Consider the following 19,451-nt stretch of genomic DNA (forward strand, 5'->3'; position numbering starts at 1 on the left):
ATCAGTTTGATGTTGTCATATACTTGCTGTAGGCAGTTCAACTGAAAGTTTTCGGTCCCCTTTCTCTCTACTAGTTTCCTTTCCTTTTCAAAGGCCCCGCCCCCTGACGCAGCGAGGGTCCTGTTCGTTAACTGCTTTATGCTAGATATGCTGCCAGTGACCCTCTTCCTCTGGTAGGACTATGCAATCACCATCAAAGTGCTTCAACAATTTAACACCACGGTACGCAGGCCTCTCACTGCTGTGGCCTCTCCCGTTGCGGAGCACAGGCTCCGGACGCGCAGGCTCAGCGGCCATGGCTCACGGGCCCAGCCGCTCCGCGGCATGTGGGATCTTCCCGGACCGGGGTTCGAACCCTCGTCGCCTGCATCGGCAGGTGGACTCTCAACCACTGTGCCACCAGGGAAGCCCAAGCAGCTGTATTTTTTTAACCTTCTCGTCTTCAGCTTTGAGTGCAGGAGATAATGCAGAAAACTGCCTTTTTTTTTTTTTAATTAAAAAGAAATTTTTTTTACACTTTATTGAAGTACAGTTGATTTACAATATTGTGCTAATTTCTGCTGTACAGCAAAGTGACTCAGTTATCCACCTATATACATTCTTTTTTTATATTCTTTTCCATTATGGTTTATCCCAGGAGGTTGGATATAGTTCCCTGTGCTCTACAGTAAGAGCTTGTGGTTTACCCATTCTAAATGTAATGGTTTGCATCTACTAACCCCAAACTCCCAGTATGTTAATTAATATCATAATTTTAATATCAAATAAATAATTATCACACTGGCCTCACACAACAAATTTTCCCGATATCCTTTATGGATGTGATTCTTAAAACTATGTAAATCACAAGATTAATAGTAAATGTAAACAGAAGAAATTATAGATATAGACAAAAGGTTGGAATATTCTAATAAACACCGTCATTTCCATGGGATATTAATCCAAGAAAACTGCCTTTTGAAGTCACATTGAACTCACTGACTTCCATCAGAAGCATATCAGTAGTTGCAAACGTCACAGTGTAAATTAAATCCTTGAAGACTTTGAACCATGTGCAAAACCGGAAATACAGATGCAAAAGATTTTTTATTGTTTGGAAGCTCTAAGCCCAAAATGTCTTTTTCTTTGACAGTGTATTTGAATACTCTATCTTGATTTTTCGTGGCACTTTAGAATTGCTCCACAAATAAAGAAAAGTCAGATATTTTGTGCTAGAGATGTTGTATAAAGCTCAAGAATACATAAAATTATCTTCTGATTCCTAATTTATTAACATTTAACTGGAATTGATTTTTAAACATTGGTAACATTATTGCAAGGATGCATCTTTGCTCTGATGACGTATGTGCATATTATTACTTTAAAGAACTTATTGACTTACCTGGTTTGCAAGACTGAAAAACTGTATCATGGACTATATAGTAAAGAAAATACTTTTTACATTCAAAGGTCCAAAGGGACAAAGAAAAAGACAGAATGGAAATATGTGTGGTCTGACTTAGACATGGGCAATTTTTTTTTTTTCTGTAAAGGGCCAGACAGCAAATCGTTTAGACTTTGTGGGGCCATCAGATCTCTGTATTAGTTTCCTAGGGCTGCAGTAAAAAAAATCACAAATTTGATGGCTTGAATCAACAGAAATGTATCCTTTCAGTTCTGGAGGCAAGAAGTATGGCAGTGAGGTGCTGGCAGGGCCGTGCTGCCTCCGAGGTCCTAGGGAGGCATCTGTTCCCCGCGTCTCTGCCGGCTTCTGGTGCCTGCTGGCTACACTGGGCACCCTTGTCTCGTAGCTGCATTCCTCCATCTCTGCCTTCAACGTCACATGACCCATTTTCTTGTTTGTCTGTACGTCTCTGTATCCAAATCCCCGTCTTCTATCTCATAAAGAGACCAGTCATTGGATTTGAAGCCCACCCGAACTTACTATGACCTCATCCTAACTCGATTACAACTACAAAGACCATATTTCCAGATAAGGTCACCTTCACAGATACCAGGGGTTAAGACTTCAACATATCTTTCTGGGAGCCACAGTTCAATTCACTACAGTCTCTGTAGCAACCGCTCAACTCTGTTTTTGCAACGTGAACACAGCCAAGGAGAATACGTAAACAAATACATGTGCCTCGTTCCAGTAAAACTGTATTTACTAAAGCAGGTCATGGGTCAGATTGGGTCAGGGGACTAGAGTTTACCAATGCCTGGCCTAACTAATTGAAACAAAACTGCAGCAGAGAAGAAAAAATAAAACAATTTTTCCTGGCATTAGTTCATTTTTTAAAACATATTTATTTGGCAGCTCCAGGTCTTAGTTGAGGCACACGGGATCTTCACTGTGGCGTGTGGGATCTAGTTCCCTGACCAGGGATCAAACCCGGGCCCCCTGCATTAGGAGCACGGAGTCTTCACCACTGCACCACCAGGGAAGTCCCAGTCAGTCCATTTTTAAAGTATAAAAATGCCTACATATTTGTATATATAGCAACACTTATTTTTTGAAAGATGTCAACTTAGGGCAAGAAATGGAACCTTTATAATGATTTCAAATCCCAAAACTCTATTACTAAAAATGCTTGAATGACAATATTTTTCTGGTCAATGAAAAGGTTTTTGAGGATTATTTAGTTATGAGAGTCTATATAAACCTTTCCTCCAAAGAGATCAAGGCTATTTTGGAAACAAGATTTTCCTTTAACTTGGGCATATTTATTCACTCCAGTAGAAGGAACGTGCCTGTTTCCCTCACTGAGCATATGTTCCCTGAGGGCAGGGACAGTGTTTGATTCAGTGGTGTGTTCTCAGCATGTTAGTCATTCAATAAATATTTATCTAAAGTGACTTGTTTGTTGGAATAACAAGAGTAAATCCGTGTGTTGTTGTTTTAATCCCGTTGTACAAATATAGCCCCTGTCACCGCACCTTGAAATTATTTATTGTCTTAAACAGAAAGGAAAGCTACGTTAAGGGGAATCCAATTTCTATTAAAAGCTATTGGGAGAACTTGTAAAGAGAAAAATGGAGTAATGAATCAGAGGGGGTCAGTGAAAAATGTTAGTTTATAAAATAGGAGTCATCAAAAAGTAGAAAAAGGTAGGGAAGTCAAGATACGTGTCAACAACCGAGCTAAGCTATTAGCAGCTGCTTTAACAGTGCAGCTCAGTTCAGTAGCAGAGACACATGGAGCCCCATGTGGGATACCCTCAATATGGGACGGGTAGGATTCAGTTTGGTTGAAGAGGCGGCTGGAGGAGCACCCAACTTTTCCAAGCCTAGGTTCTGGTATTCTGGGGTCAGTTCAGCTCAGAGTTTCCCCACTCTCCTTATCGCTGGAAGGAAGGCAGAAGTTAGAAAGTGAAAGGTATTCGGAGTCATAATTTTGCTCAGATAGAGTAGAATCAAGACTTGTTGACAGCGTAGATGTAACCTGAGTTGACGTGGGCAAATCAGAGTCAGCGAAGAGACTCCGAGTTGGAAGCACATTAGAGAGAGCAGTGTGATGTGTTTCATGATGGCCAAGGATGAAGAGAGGGGGAGAGAGACTCTTCCGGAGAAGGACTCTCAGGAGAAAATAGCTAAATACAAGTCCCAGCCCTAAGGACGTGGAACCCAGGAGAAGACCTGGGCCCACCAGGAATCATTTGTTTCAAGGTGATTATGGAAACACTCAAATAAAAAGTGAGTTTAGGAAAGGAGTGGGGCGGGGAAGACACTGAATGCTGAAGACAAGGCCTTAAGGGACCTTCAGACTGAAAGGAAAGACAAAAGGAGAAAGAATTGAAAGGAGGACCACGTAAAATGTGGATGAGCCCTGGACCACGGTGTAGAATGTGGATACGGCCCTCCCTCTTCTGGGCCCTGTATCTTCAGCAGCAGAGCCTTTTCTACCCACCCTGACCCCTGTCCTTTTAGCAAATTCAGGAAAAAGAGAGTTGCTAGGCAGAGAAACACAATTCGCCCTGCTCCTTCTAACTCGTTCTCGCTACCGGCCCTTGCAGGAAACTATCCCATCAATTTAGCTACTTGCATTGCCTTAAAAATCAAGATAGTGCTGATTAAATTCATTTTCTAGAAAGCACAGTGCTTTTGAAGGAGAGGAGTAGAAGCGAAGGATCCGCTTTTTTCCACCTGTCGAGACATTTAGGTCATTAACACATGATAATTGTGCCTTCTGAAGGAAACGTCTTTGTGAAAAATAATCAAATGTTCAACGCACTCGACAAAGTTTTACTTCTGTGAAGCTCCCAATTTGCTCCTAAACTTTAATAAATAAATAAAGAAATAAAAGAAATAAAAGTAGTATACGTTTTTGTAAGAAAAAGAAAGGTAATTTTTTATGAATGGAGAAAATGCAGCAAGAGAAAACTTTTCCATTGTGGAAAATTTAGAAAACGTCAAGACCAACTTTTAGCTAGCTCCTGTATCAAAATTTGTGGCTGACCTTACTTTTTTTTTTTGTATTAATGTGAAAAATCAGATCTAGTAGCTTAAACAAGCACCCATAGCTCTCATTACCAGAACGTGTGCCTCACTTTCTGATAATACCGGACATTTTACACTGATTTCACGAATTTTCATTTCTTGTGGAAAGCAAGTTTGCTCAATAAGCAATAATACCCTTACTTTCCACCATACTCCAGATTGAGGAGACAGCCAGTTTGTAGGCGAATGTGACGCTGACATCATGCAAACCTTTTATCTTCACAGACAGGCCAGTGAGAATGGAGCCCTGAGCATACTTCGCCGGGACTGATGTGCGCCCGTAAGGAATGAAGTATGGATGTGAAGGAACGTAGGCCTTACTGCTCCCTGACCAAGAACAGACGGGAGAAGGAACGGCGCTATACCAATTCCTCAGCAGACAGCGCGGAGTGCAGGGTTCCCACACAGAAGTCTTACAGTTCCAGTGAAACCCTGAAAGCTTTTGATCACGATTCCTCGCGGCTGCTTTATGGAAACAGAGTAAAGGATCTGGTTCACAGAGAAGCAGATGAGTTCACCAGACAAGGTAGGTCGTTGCTCTAGTAACACGAAGCACAGCTCCTGCTAACTTGCAGGGGTCACTTTTTTCCCTTCGAGGTGATATGATTATTTCTTAGATTGATGTCCTATCCTCTGATTTAGACTTTGAGATATTAGGTGATCCCTGAGTATCCCACATTAAAAGTAGAAAGCCACCTATGGACACATGGACCCAGATGCAGGTATGGACCACGTAAAGAATCATCCCACACCCCACATTTCATACGTGAGGTTGCGGTTCTGCGTGTGGTCCCAGTGTTGGTGCCTAAACTGGAAACCCAGGTCTCCAGGGCTCCCCGCCAGGCTCAGGGAGGTGCACACGGACGCTGTTTTTGTAGTTAGAACTGGCGTGAGGAAACTCATCTTCCCTCATGAGAAAGTAAGAATTCTTCTCTGGATCATGTCGTGATCCATCTGGCCCAGCTGTTTGTCTGTTTATAGAAGAGCCTGCGTCACAAGGGTTCCATTTTCTCTCTCGAAGGCATTTTGGGACGTTAAGTTTAGGCCTTAAAACATCCTAGTTTCCCATAATGTGATCCATTATGGTTTGGTCATTCCCATGTGTTTGTTGGACACTTTTACGCTCTGTTTTCTGCCTGCGTGTTCTACCAGTGCAATAGCGACTTCTGTAACTCGAGTTCACAGTCCTAACCCTACTGATTTCCGTGCTTTAAAGACAGTGGCTTCTTTAAAATTAGGCATACAGAGGGACATTTTGTTCCTTCCAACATAGCCTTGAGATGTGGGCGACATTGCCACTAATAAAAATAAAATCCTCTTACATCTGCACTGCACAGTTCATTTACCTAGAACTTAGCATCCCGTAGCTAATTTTATCAAGAAACAAGGAAAAATAAATTAAACTTCAGAAATAAAGAATATATTCATTCTTTTCCAGTCACCTTACAGACAGTGTGACTAACAGTTTAATACTGAACAGGAACAAACTTAAGAAAAAGTAACAATGCTATAAATCATTCCAAAGTTTGAACTTTTCCATGGTTCTTTTCTTCTCTACGTTGTGGAAAGAGCCACCCTCAATAGGTTGAAATAGTGTTCCCTCACCTAAACCAGTTTACGTCAAGAAGACTCATTTGATGTGCCAGAAAGATTGTGTTCCCCGCGAAAGCATGCCTTGCTAATTACAGGTATCAAATTATACGAAAGAGGAAAAACTTGCTGAACATTTCAAATCCAGTTTTTAAGGGAAACACGGAGCAGATATTTGAGATAGGTACTCTTGCTAAATTAAGGGACTTGAGTTCACTGTCCCATGTGTGATCGTTCTAAACCCCATTTCTTCTTGCATAATCTCTACACAGTGAACAGAGATTATCAGAGTACATTTTTCACCAGTTTCAAAAACAGCAGGTACTGTAGAAATGCAGGCAATCTGAACCCGGTGTGAAGTCTTACCTTTTGTAACAAAAATAACTTTTAGTGACCTGTTGGCAAAGAAGAAGCTACACTGTGGGATCCTGTGAGAGGGAACAAAGCAGCACGTGTGGCGTGATGCGCCGGGGAAGCGCGTCTCTGCCCCCAGCAAGCGTTTAGTTTAGGCAGAGCGGACGCTTAACGGGTTAAAAATAGCGAGCTGAAGTCTTCACCTCCCAGGCAGCGTTCGTCCAGTGCACGCTGTTGCTGATGACACGGCGAGACCATCTGTGGGAAGCCCGGAAGCAGAGTCTTAGGGGACCAAACATCCCTGTCACCTAGCTCCTTGCCAGCCAAGGACTAGAGAGTGAACGGGGCAGAGGGAAGGGACAGAGACAAGGTAGCCGACAGGGGCCTCTTGTCAGGAGCGGCCAAGTGCAGAGGTGAGAAGAGGTTTCAGAGCGGAGGTGAAAGGAAAAGCCAGAGTGCAGCGTGCGGAGGTGCTGCCACCCAGTTGGCGTGTTCATAAGTCAGGTCGTATTAAGGACGCAAATGGAAGGCACTGCTATGGACAGCTGAGCTGTGCTGATTCCTCACCTCGTTCCAGTCAGTGTGCTCGGAGTCACGTGCACCATCACTGACCTCTCACAGCACCTCGGGACGTAGGGCCCAGGGGCATCGTCCTTTCACAGGTTGAGACGGTCAAGGCTTGGAGGCCTGAGATCCCAGTGAGCGCCGTGCTGGGACTTGAACCCAGGCCTGTCTGCCCCCAGGTGCTCAGGCTTCTAACCTCTGTGCGGTTGCCAAGGCAGAAAATGGGCAGTTCAGTGTCAACCTTGCCCTTTGGTTTCCTGGAGTCAGTCTTAGCCAATTTTGATGGTACCGATCGAGAGAAATGAGGAGACTGGACACAATATTTGGGAAATAAAATGGACGTGATTTTGTGATTGGGTGGATGAGCATGTGGGGAAGAGGGAGGCATTGCAAATGCTTTTTCTTTCGTCTGCTTTGATGTGGGGAATATTTGTAGCAGGAGCGGCAGATGAGGTGAGAAAGGAACAAGGAAAAGTCTGCTATCGGATGATGTGTTTCCCAAGCACGCATGATGAAGAATCCTCCCAGCCTTTCATTTTCTTTGAACCTGACAAATGTCAGTTTTTCCTCCCTGACTATTATGCTGTGGTATTAATTATTTAATTGACAAAATGTGCTTCCTGCCACAGCTCCTGACATCATACACATAATGAAAATGAAAGATTAAAAATATTAATGGTAGCCAAAGACCGTTGAAACTCTTCCAAAGGATCATGCTAATTGAGCTTGTCCATGGAGTTTCAAAGCGCCTTGCCAGTCCAAATCCACTCCTTCTTTGAATGACACAGGAAAATGCAGCTTCAGCCGCAGGAAGGGGTAGTAGAGACGCCTGTTAATGCAATTACATGGAGAATTCAAATCTAGAAACACAATGATTTTAGTCAACTATAAAAAAAAGAAATGTAATATTTTTATTTTTATCGACCACTTGTATGGCTATTATCAAACTTCATTTTAATCATTTTCTATGGCTTTACTGACTGGCAAGTGGCTATTGTTAATTACGTGTTATATTCAGACACTGTAAAGCTAAGGAGGGTTTCCTTTCCACAGTAATGTGGCGTTTGACCGGTTCTCACACAGATCTCTCTCTCTCCTTTTAAACCTCTCCGTGTGGCTTACTGGCTGGTGGGAATAGTCCTTTCAGCAGCTGTGGAGCTCTCTGTAGGTGTGATGGGGTTAGGCTAATAGTGGCTTCTTTGGCATTCTTGGATACTATTTTCTTTGATTCATCTTTGAAGGGAATTTATCCTGTCAGATCTGAGACACATTTCTTATGAAACAGCTGCGTAAGATCATCCCACAGTTTTTAGAGAAGTGATAAAATAAAAGATCTTTCCTTCTCCGCACTATGTACATTGCCTGTGATGTCCTTGACCAAATGCGGAAGCTCATCAACTCCAGTGAGGAACATTGGCCGTGAAGGCGAAGTTTGAAATGAGGTGATATCTGGAAGTGGGAACACTTTTTTTCCACAGAACCCTAACCCTGGAAAAAAAGGAAAAACACCTCTGAGACAGTCTTAACCCAAAGTGTTTACCCGTTAGTCAGTCATCAGTGTCGTGGTTGTGAATTTCAGAATTTTAAAATGAAAAGCCTACCATTTATTCTTCCTTTATAGAATGTCAGGGGAGGAAGGTTACCTGTTTTTAAATTTGAAAAGCAGACAGCCTTATGTCTGTGTTTGTACGCACCTGAAATCAAAATACATAATAAATTTACAAAGTAGGAAAGGGAAGGAGGAAGGTCACTGATTTCTGAGTGGGGCTCCCTGACCGCTTGCTTCTGGTCCCAGCAACTCTCCTGTTTCCTCACCGCTGCTCTGGGATTTGCCTTCTCTTCCTGCTTGTCGCCATCAGGGGTGCTCAGCAACCGCCAGCTCCCACAGACACGACTTCTCACCTCATGGTATTGCTGGCCCAAGGCCGGTTCCAGTAGAGTTGGTGGGAAAGGAGATGCCACAAGCCCTGAAGCCTCCTGCTGCACCTGCTGCACCTGCTTGGTGGGCTGTGTCCTGAGTCCCGGTCCACCTTTTATACAAGATTCCGGATGCTAGACCTTCCCCTGACCAAATGTGACCCTCTTTTGAGAAACAGAAGGGCATTAGAGGCACGGTCTGAGTTTTTCTGTGCACATGTATCCGGGACTATGGTATAAGCGTTGTTCGAGTCATGCCTCATTTACCCATCTCCCAAATGGCTCTTTACCCCTCCTGATCTGAGCAGTGATGTGGGTGCAAATGAGGTCTAGAACCCTCTTAGGGTCCACGATGCACGTGCCTTTCTTCTTGGGCCAGATGAACGCTCGAAGTGGGGTGAAGCCCTAGCGTGAGGATCAGAGAGGACGCTGTGGCTTCCCGGTGCCGGAGAGAGGCTCCCCGGCCCCTCCCACACTACTCACGGGAGTGGACGTCGTGCTGCAGGGGCAGCTGTCTTCCTTGCCCCTCAGGAGCTGAGGGAGCCTAAGTGGACGCCTTTTCTCCACTCCAGTACTGAGAGTGCCAGCCCCGGAACCCAGGGAGTAGAAAGGCTTGTCCCCAGCGACTAAGACGACTTGTCACTGCTTCCAAGGCAGCCCCCAGGAAAGCAGCGACAAGCTTAATGGCGCCCAGCACGTAGGAAGTGAGGTATGATGCAAAACAGACAGATCAGGAAGCTCCGAATGCAAATGAGCGATGGGAAGAAAAGGAAAGCCCAAACCCAAATGAAAGATTATAATAAGAGCACTCTCAGACATCTAAGTACAAAAAAAAAAAGCACAGTAGCAAGGCCAGCAGTAACGGCCGAACGCTAAGGTGGGGAAAGCCATAATTTAGAAACCAGAAAAAGCAGAATAGATATGTTGAAGAAGGAAGGGTGGTCACTGTTGAAATCCAAATGACTGGTTTTGAAGACCAAGTAGAAGAAATGACTCAGAAGACAAAGTTCCAGGTAAAATTAAGAAAACACACACACACACCCCTTAGCACATCCTCGAGAAATTCTTTAACTTTGTGGATAAAGATATTTTACAAGATTCTAGAGAAAGAAAAACAAGTTACTCTTCTTGTGACTTACAAAAGAAACAAATATAAAACTAATGACTCTCTCATCATCAACAGTGAAAACTAGAAGACAACAGAATAACTTCTACCACAAGGAAAAGACTACAGCCCGGGGGTTCTATATGCAGAGAAGATATCATCCATCTCTCAGAGTAAACGCAAGATATTTAGGGACATGCAGAGATTCAGAGACTGTATCACCAACGTGCACCATCTGAAGTATTCAAGAAGTGATACCAACTGAATCAGAGTCACTACCTGTGAAAGGAAAGGAAAATGTGGTGAACCACCCACTGTGCAGTGTATGTGCGGTCAAATCCCAAAGGACGATAGAGCGAGTGGAAATGTGCGAGAACCACTGCAAGGGAAGCCCTAAGAAAAGACTAGAAATAAAACTCCTTCCGTCTCAGCAAAACCCAATAGTTGGGGGAAGCTGGAAGGGAAATTAAAAGTGTTCCCAAAATCTCATCTGAAGAAAGAGGGGAGAAACAGTCATGGCACAGAGCTTCAGTGGAGGGGAATAATTGCTATCTTGCATTCATGTGGTAATGAAAAATATGTATTTGAATATGAATGTCAGGAAAGGGAAGGTAATCATTAGTGAAATGAAGAAAGCACAATAGACCTACCTAATTAGCAGGGGGGAAAAGGCATGAATAGCGATCTGATCAATTTAGCAAAAACAGCTCCAAGGGGAAAGAGGAAACAGGTAAAATCATGAATAACCATAAAACAAGATGGAAGACGTGAACTCTCCCGTATGACACATTACATGAAATAGGAATGAACTGAATTTTGACACAAACAGATACTAACCAGCTGATTTAGAAACGTTATTGGTATTTATAAGAAACAGACTTAAAATGGTTAAAAAGTGGTTGAGAATAAAGAGATGGATATCAAGAGATATCAGGTGAATACAAACAAAAAGAAAGTAGGATTGGCAGTATTAATATTAGGAAAGGTGGAATTTACAATTAAAAACACTAAACAGGGTAAAGAGGACCACTAAGTAAATGGTAAGAGACAACGGAATGAATACTCTTAAAGTGCATACATCACGCAGTATAGTAGCTAAATTTACAAAGCAAAAGCTTTTAGGGAAAAAATGTTGTTAAAACACATTTATTGAGGGATATGTGGTTCACCTCCTTCAGAAACAGATCTAAAAAGACCAACAAAAAGGAACATACTGTATATATTAAGAAATAAGTGAAATATCAGGAAAAAGGAACCACAGGAAAATAGGAAGAAGTAGATCATCATGATAAACTTAAATTAAAAGCAAACAAAAAGTGGATGCTTTAAGAAGTCTAAGAAACCAGAAAGCCCCGATGGTCCCGATTAAAGAATAATGAGAGTGAAAATAAGGAGAGATACTGAAGACGTCATGACGACGAAAGGAACTGCTCCAAACAGCACATTTTCTTAAATCCAGGGAAATTTATTTTTTCTTAGTAAAATTTGATCAACCCCAAATTATTTCAAAACATGGAGAAAAGTCATCAGAATCAGTTACCTCAAAAGAGATTAGCAAGGTGATTAAAAGGGACACCATTAAAAAGTACCAGATAGGTTCCTAGGTAAATCTTACATAACCTTCAAAGTACAGCTAAGTCCATAGTTCAAAAAGCTATTCAACACCAAAAAAATAAAAAAGAAAAGAAAAAGATGGAAAGCACTAAAATTCATATTATGAGGTTGACATAACCTTAACAACAAAACTTGATTAACATGGTACAAAAAAGAAACTATCTAGACCAAAATTTCTTCTCAATATGTATGTAATAAAAATTCTAAACAACCATTTGTATATAAGAACCTAGCAATGTATAAAAACGGTAACAGTCTGGACCAGATTAATAACCAAGTGGTTACTAATCCTGGGTGATGATGCAAGGATTTTTCAATGTTGGGAAATCTATTAACGTAATTAGATTAATAAATCAGTGTAGAAAAGCATGATCTTATCACTAGATGATGAAAAGGTTTGGGATAAAATTTTAAACCCATTCCTGATTAAAATAAAACTCACTAAGTAAACAAGAAGGAAGAAAACAAATATGTTAGTCGTGTAAGATGATCAATCAAAAAAATTAGGGCTTCCCTGGTGGCGCAGTGGTTGAGAGTCCGCCTGCCGATGCAAGGGACGCGGGTTCGTGCCCTGGTCCGGGAGGATCCCACATGCCGCGGAGCGGCTGGGCCCGTGAGCCATGGCCGCTGAGCCTGCGCATCCGGAGCCTGTGCTCCGCAACGGGAGACGCCACAACAGTGAGAGGCCTGCGTACCGCAAAAAAAAAAAGCATTCTCAAGGGTAAGATTCTAGGACCATTTCAGTTAAAATCAGTAGCACAAAAAGGCTCACCTACCCGCACAATTACTATGCAAAATTGTTTAGACATTTTAGCAATTGTAGTAAGAGAAGAAAATGAAACAATTGATATATATTTTGGAAAACGTTAAAATTAGCACTTTTGCTAAATACGTGATTGATTTTGTACATACAAAAAAACCATGTGAAATAAAAACCGCTAGAAAAGTTTTTTTCAAGTTTGAAGCAGATTGGGTAAATGCAAGATGAATCTATGGACATCGCTGGTCGTATATTTAGCATAATAGCTAAGAGTATATTTTCTGGATGAAGATGTGTGTTTGAGACCCACACCTGCCATTCATTAACCAAGCGGCAAGTCACCTCATCTTGGCCGAGTAACTCGCTTGAACAATCACTTAGTTTCTCTGTGCTTCAGTTTCCTTCTGTGTACATTGTGCTTCTGCTTCAGTCTACAGTTTGCTGAGAATGAAATGAGTTGATATATATAAACTGCTTAGAATAATACCTGATGCACGTCGTATACCATTAAGTACTTATTAAACAATAATTGGCTAAACTTGGCGGTCAGAAAAAAATATCCTACCACAATGGCAACAAACACTATGACGTTCTCTGGGATAAATGTTAACAAGAGTGGTATAGGACCTAATATGAAGAGATCTGTCAATATTATTGTGAGACAGACAACAGATCTGAATAAATGGAAAGACAGTCAATGTTTTCGGATGGGAAGACAGATATAAAAATACCAGTTCTATGAAAATAAATGCATAGGAGTCAAGGCTTATGTTTAATTGGAGAAAGTGATCTGAAAATTAACGTGGAAGAATAAATGTCAAAAATATATTCAAAAGTGAGGATAAAAGGGCCTTACCATATATTGTTTAAAATAGTATAAAGCCATGTAATCACGTCTATAAGATACTGGCGTAAATAAAGACAAGTTGATCAGTGGAGTTGGCTAAAATTTCAGAACTAGATCCTAGCATACAGGGAAATTTAGCATAAAACAAAAAATGGTTTTTCTATTCATTGGGATTTGATAAATGGTGCTGGCACAGCTGGTTATGCATCTGGAAGAATATAAAATTGGACCCATATCTTTCAGCATATTCAAAAATAAATTAAGATGGATTAAAGACAAATGTAAAAAATAAAGCAATAAGAACTCTAGAAGTTGATTGGAGAGACTGAATAAAGTAGCAATGACTTGACCCGTGAGTAGCAGAAAGTTCCCCAAACAGTGGTTTAAACACCTATCAGAATTATTTTCTTACAAAACAAGAAGTCCAGAGGCAGACCGTCCAGGGTTCAAAGATGCCATCAGGGCCTCAGGTACCTTCTGTCTTTCTTGGCTCAGTCATCTGTAGCATGTGACCTTTGCCCTACGGATCCCCAGATGTTTGCTGCATTTTCATATTCCTGTTGAAATAGAACCAAAGCAAAAGGGAGAAGTGTTTCTCTCCATTGGACTATTTCCTTTCACTCCCCAGAGACGTCTTCTTGCATCTCTTTTTTTCACAACTGTTATCCTTGGCTACGCTTAGCTGCATGAGAAGAGGGAACATTGACTATTTTTGCTTTCCAGCTTTTATAACAGAGGGAGGCAAGGAAAAGCTGGTTGCGAATCTACACGGCCTGCCCCAGGGACTGTGTACATCCCGAGAATAGAGGAGACCATTCTAACTGAAATAAAAAAAACAGAAGAGAAGCCTTATATGATTATTTTTTACTTAAAATCTTTTATATAAAATATAAATAAGCATACCATGAACAAAATTATTTTGTTGGGAAATATGTTTATAATCCATGTGACAGATAAAAGATACACACACACACACACACACATAAAATAAAGTAAGAGTGACTTTTACAAATTGAAAACAGAAAGACAACCCAACGGGAAATAGCTTCAATTCACAGAAGAGCAAATTCAAGTGGTCAGTGAACACATGAAAAGGTCACGAGTTTTCCTATTAGTCTGAGAAAAGCAGTAGCTCATCCGGGCCCCTGCATCCGCCCTGCACAGCTCGTGTCCTGGCATCCCTCATAGAGCATCTGTGAACCAGGTGACCACCAGTGATTTGCTGAGGAAGTTCCTCCCGGCTTGGTAAGCAGAAAATGAATGGGAGAAGCAACCATAGTGACAGGTGTTCCTGTTTGGAATTCTGCACACATTCTTTTCAGACAGACAGCCTAGTACATTGGAGTCACACCCTAGAATGTTCTTCCATCCAGGTGACCTAATACACCTGCGTGTTCCATTGGACCTTCCTCCATGTTGTTTCCATTGAAAAATATACAGTGATCCATTATCAACATCTAAACGCAATACATCGATTCCTACAGCAAGGACTTGCTGTACAACTGTGAAGTTTGGGATTAGGAAGAAGCCAAAAAAAAAAAAGACCAACTTGTGAATTGCATTACACAAAACTTGACTCAAAAACTCTTAAAAGGGTTTCCCTGGTGGCGCAGTGGTTGAGAGTCCGCCTGCCGATGCAGGGGACACGGGTTCGTGCCCCGGTCCGGGAAGATCCCACATGCCGCGGAGCGGCTGGGCCCGTGAGCCATGGCCGCTGAGCCTGCGCGTCCGGAGCCTGAGCTCCGCAACGGGAGAGGCCACAGCAGTGAGAGGCCCGCGTAACGCAAAAAAAAAAAAAAAAAAAAAAAAAAAAAACTCTTAAAAGTATTGAAATAAACACAACAAAATCCATTTGCAGAATTACAAAAAAAGAAAGAAAGAGAAAGGAAAGAAAAAACAGTAAAGTATTCACAGAGGTTGTATTTGGAGAGTGGGGCTATGAGGGAAAACCTGCCGCTCTAAATCATCAAAGGTCAAAGGCAAAAATAATCCCTGTCTTGGAACCATAGGAGTGGGGAGGAGAAGCACCTTTCCAGACAGGCAGATACCGTTGTTAATGTTCACACTGTCCTGAGGGTTGATTTTCAATTCAGGATGAATTCCAGGCACAGTAGGAGCACGGCACAGGGTTTCTGATTTAGTTTAGGGATGAAATATAAACCCAAAGTTCCTGGTACTAAAGGACATTTTAACCCTTGTGACCCGTACTTTTACCAAGGTCTATTCTCTTCCTTTTCCTCCTGCTTGGACTCATGATACTATTGTTCTCAGCCTTGTTTCATGGTCCATTGTGCTACCTTCTTTATGCCTCTGCATAAACTTACGGTTGGGAGATATCTGAGATCCTCTAAGTCCATTTTATAGATGAGGAAAACTGAGACCCAGACTTGTGAAAATGCTCACTCAGTCAACAGCTGGTGAGTTCCAGAGCCAGAAATAAACAGAGTCTGATCCTATTATTTTCCTACTCTTTCGCCTTCCTAATTTACAAGAAAAAACCAAGCCCTTTTAAGAAAACCACAGAAAAAGTTAACCATGTTCTTGAGTATGCTTGCAACCTTGAAGTAAGCATAGATAGCTTAGGTCATAAAAAGGACAAAACATAAAAGAAAAAGAAAGTTGATAAATTGGACTTCATCAACATTAAAACTTCTACTTATCAGAAAATACCTTTAAGAAAATGAAACAGCAAGCCACAGTGTAAGAGAAAATTGTGTGTGTATATATATATATATATATATATATGTATACATACACACACACACATATATATGACAGTATATATATTTGTCATATGCATGCATATATACACATATATACGTATATGTCATATATATGACAAAGGACTTATATCCAGACTATATAAAGAGCTCCTATAACTCAATAATAAAAAGATTAACAATGCAATTTAAAAATGGACAAAATCCTTCAAAACTACATGGAAAATACACAAATGTCTGATGAGTACCTGAAACAGTGCTCAACATCATTAGCCATCAGGGAACTGAAAATTAAAACTACGACGACATATTACCACACACCCACTGGAATGGCTAAAGTAAAAAATTCCGCAGCACCAAATATCTGTAAGGATGTGGAACAACTGAACTCTCATACATTGCTGATGGGAGTGCGAAGTGTAGAATGGCAAGATTTTCAGAAACTGTTCGGCAACGTCTTATGTAAAGTTAAAAATAACATCTTCCTTTTGACCGAGCAATGCATATCCTAAGTATTTACATATAAGACAAATGAAGCTTTATCTTCATGGCAGCTTTCTCCATAATCAACCCAAACAGGAATCACCAAGTGAATGGATGTAACAAATTGTAGTTCCATTCATGCAATAGAACACAGCCCGGTAATACCAAAGATGAATTACTGATAAAGCAACAATGTGGAAGAACCTCAAAAGCACTCCATTAAGTGAAAGGCTCCACAGTCGTTACTGTGTGACTGTTTATATTCAGTTCAAGAACAGACAAAACCTATCTATAATAAAAGAAGTCAGGGGCTTCCCTGGTGGCGCAGTGGCTGAGGGTCCGCCTGCCGATGCAGGGGACACGGGTTCGTGCCCCGGTCCGGGAGGATCCCACATGCCGCGGAGCGGCTGGGCCCGTGAGCCGTGGCCGCTGAGCCTGCGCGTCTGGAGCCTGTGCTCCGCAACGGGAGAGGCCACAACAGTGAGAGGCCCGCGTACCGCAAAAAAAGAAAAAAAAAAAAAAAAAAGTCAGAACAGTAGTTGCCTATGGTGACGGGGATTGACTTCAGGGGATACGGGAACTTTGCGGGCGTGAAGAAGATGTGCTGTATTTAGCTGGGCTTCGTGGTGGAAACATACGTTAGAACTCACTGAAGTGTCCACTTAAGATTTGTGTGCTTCACTGCATATAGAATTTACCTAAGCAGTAATAACTTTAGAAACAAACCCCCAAGCTAGGCATGCTCAAACAAGTGTAGCTGGACGTGGGAGGTCTGGGGTTTGCTTTCTCTTTGCGTCCAGCTTCAGCCAAGATGACATTTCACTTGGTCCTGGGACAGTCACATTGTCTCCACTGAACCGCAAGCACAGTCCTTTTAGAGACCACTTCTGCTGCCAATGCACTACAGTGTTTTGCTGGATAAAGACATTCTGCCCACTAAGATAATGGCAGCCCCAGCCTTTCTAGGACAGTGCCGAGGGAGCGGAGGCCGACTTGTGGCACGTAGCTGGGACCATGCCTTTCAAATATTTTCATCCATTTCCAAATAGAAAAAAAGGTCCATTTTTAACTCTTGGATATAGGTTACATGTTTTGGCAGTTTTAATGTTGGAATTCCCTGAAACGATAAATAATTTTTAAATCTTTCCGCATATTGTGTGTTTCCAGATAGGTCAAAAGAATTAAATTCATATTTCTGAGATGTAAATCATGCAAGATGTACGTATAATTTTAGAATATCACCAATAGCATTTGGCGGATGTAAAAATAATATTCATAGCTCTGTTGATTAAGATACTAATTGTGTGTCTCTCTGTACCATTTTATCCTGTTTTGGAAGTGAAATGGAATATATCCATTTTTTTCTTACTCTTAGTTTTATTTTGTTCCTTTGTATTTTTTGCATTTTGAAAATAGATTAAACATTCAGGCATGTTGGAAACTGTGAAAGAGGAAAATTTGAGACCCAAGAGCAAAATGCTTTTAATTTTAAAGACCGAGATTTCATTTAGTCTTGGATGCCATTATAGTGAATAATGGGAACTGATCCTAGACTTCAAAAGAAATACGACCATGTGGTCTTACCGTTCAGCACTTAATGCTGCTGTGAATTTCCAGTTCTACCCTCTGTCATCTTACAAAAACGAAAGGAATCTGAAACCCTTTTTCATGTTTTCTGAAATACTTCCTGGTGCTGAGAAAACCTTTTCTTCGGGAGAACAGGGTTTCATAAAGAAAGACAAAAACCTGAAGCAGACATCAGATCCCCCAGGCTAATTACTGCAACTCCAAAGTTTATTCCTTTTAAATATGAACTCTTTAAAATGATTCATTTAGAGATCAAAATGATTAATCCTTCTCAGTCACTACGAATGTCAGCGGTGGGATTAAAGGATTTAGATGGCCATGTTTACTCAGCTTTAAATTTCTGTACTTAAAGACACCAGTTAAAGAGCTGCAGTTCATCATCGTTTCATGTGAATGTTTTCCTCCTAGTTCCCTCTTTTAGCTCCCCTTCCTAACTGATTGTTAACTAATTTGGGCTGTTAAGTAGGTAAGTGCCTCTTTCAGACTTGGCAGCCAACCTGCTCTGTAGATTACCTGCCAGAAGGTGTGAGTAGATAGATAGCTTATAGCTCTCCTCTGGACACAGTAGGGGTAATCCTTGCCCCCTGCCTCGGCCTTTATTGGTCTGATGTCCTGAGCACCCTCTTGCTGCTGAACTTGTATCTGGTTCCTTGCCACACTGCCAACTTTGTATCCACATTGTGAAGCACTGTGGTGCCGCTTCAGTCACAATTATTAAACACCTGCTGCTTCGCGCCAAACCACACGCATATTTATACCAATACCTACTGCAGTTCAATTATCAGATAGCAGCAGATACGTTGTAGGGTTGAAGGCGTATTAGCATCCATCGCTGGGTCCCGGGTTGTTCTAAAGAAACAATGACTGGGTAAAAAATAAAAAGCAAATTCATTTTCAGAACGCTTTTGAGAAAAACCAAATTTAAAGTGATTACTCTCCTTACAAATGGGTACAAATGGTTGCTAATGTCAGAATTGCGCTATTCTGTGGCGGGTATCTAAACCCTTCGTGGTACCTGCTTAAGAAGATGCCTTTTCTTTATAAGTCAGCAGACTCACAACCTCATTTTCTTGTTTGAGCCACCAAGCCTCCTCTTCAGTATCCATGTTTGTCCCCCCCGGGGGCTTCACAAATCTTATCGTGAAGAAAATGCATATTCTCTGGGGCTGTTCATCTAATCCTGCTTTCCCTGCTTGCAAATGCACTTGGGGTTTTCCCTTCTCAGGCTTCTCATCAAGTTCACCGTCAAGTCTCAACCACACACTTCCAGGGACAGGTACATAGAGTTCACAGCCGAGTTCAGGATGAATGCTGAGGGGTGTAACCTGCAATGGCTTCCATTAGACCCGTATTTTGAGTGATAAATTGGATTGTAAATATGGTGTACAGTGGTCATTTCCTTTGTCCTCTAGAAATATTAGATATTAATAT

At 41.6% G+C, this 19,451-nt stretch overlaps 1 protein-coding gene across 8 annotated transcripts in view; it reads left to right on the plus strand.

The window, feature by feature from the left end:
- TENM3 (teneurin transmembrane protein 3) overlaps nucleotides 1–19,451 on the plus strand; it is a 605,325-nt gene that overhangs the window by 166,356 nt on the left and 419,518 nt on the right. For all 8 annotated transcript variants that reach the window (XM_060001336.1, XM_060001335.1, XM_060001337.1 and 5 more), the window contains one exon: nucleotides 4,705–5,005. In XM_060001336.1, the coding sequence (XP_059857319.1) occupies nucleotides 4,774–5,005 (232 nt within the window). In that variant the 5' untranslated portion in view covers nucleotides 4,705–4,773. The remainder of the gene's footprint in view (nucleotides 1–4,704; nucleotides 5,006–19,451) is intronic.

This window comes from Delphinus delphis, chromosome 21 (assembly GCF_949987515.2).
Source record: "Delphinus delphis chromosome 21, mDelDel1.2, whole genome shotgun sequence".
In the NCBI taxonomy this organism is placed as follows: domain Eukaryota; kingdom Metazoa; phylum Chordata; class Mammalia; order Artiodactyla; family Delphinidae; genus Delphinus; species Delphinus delphis.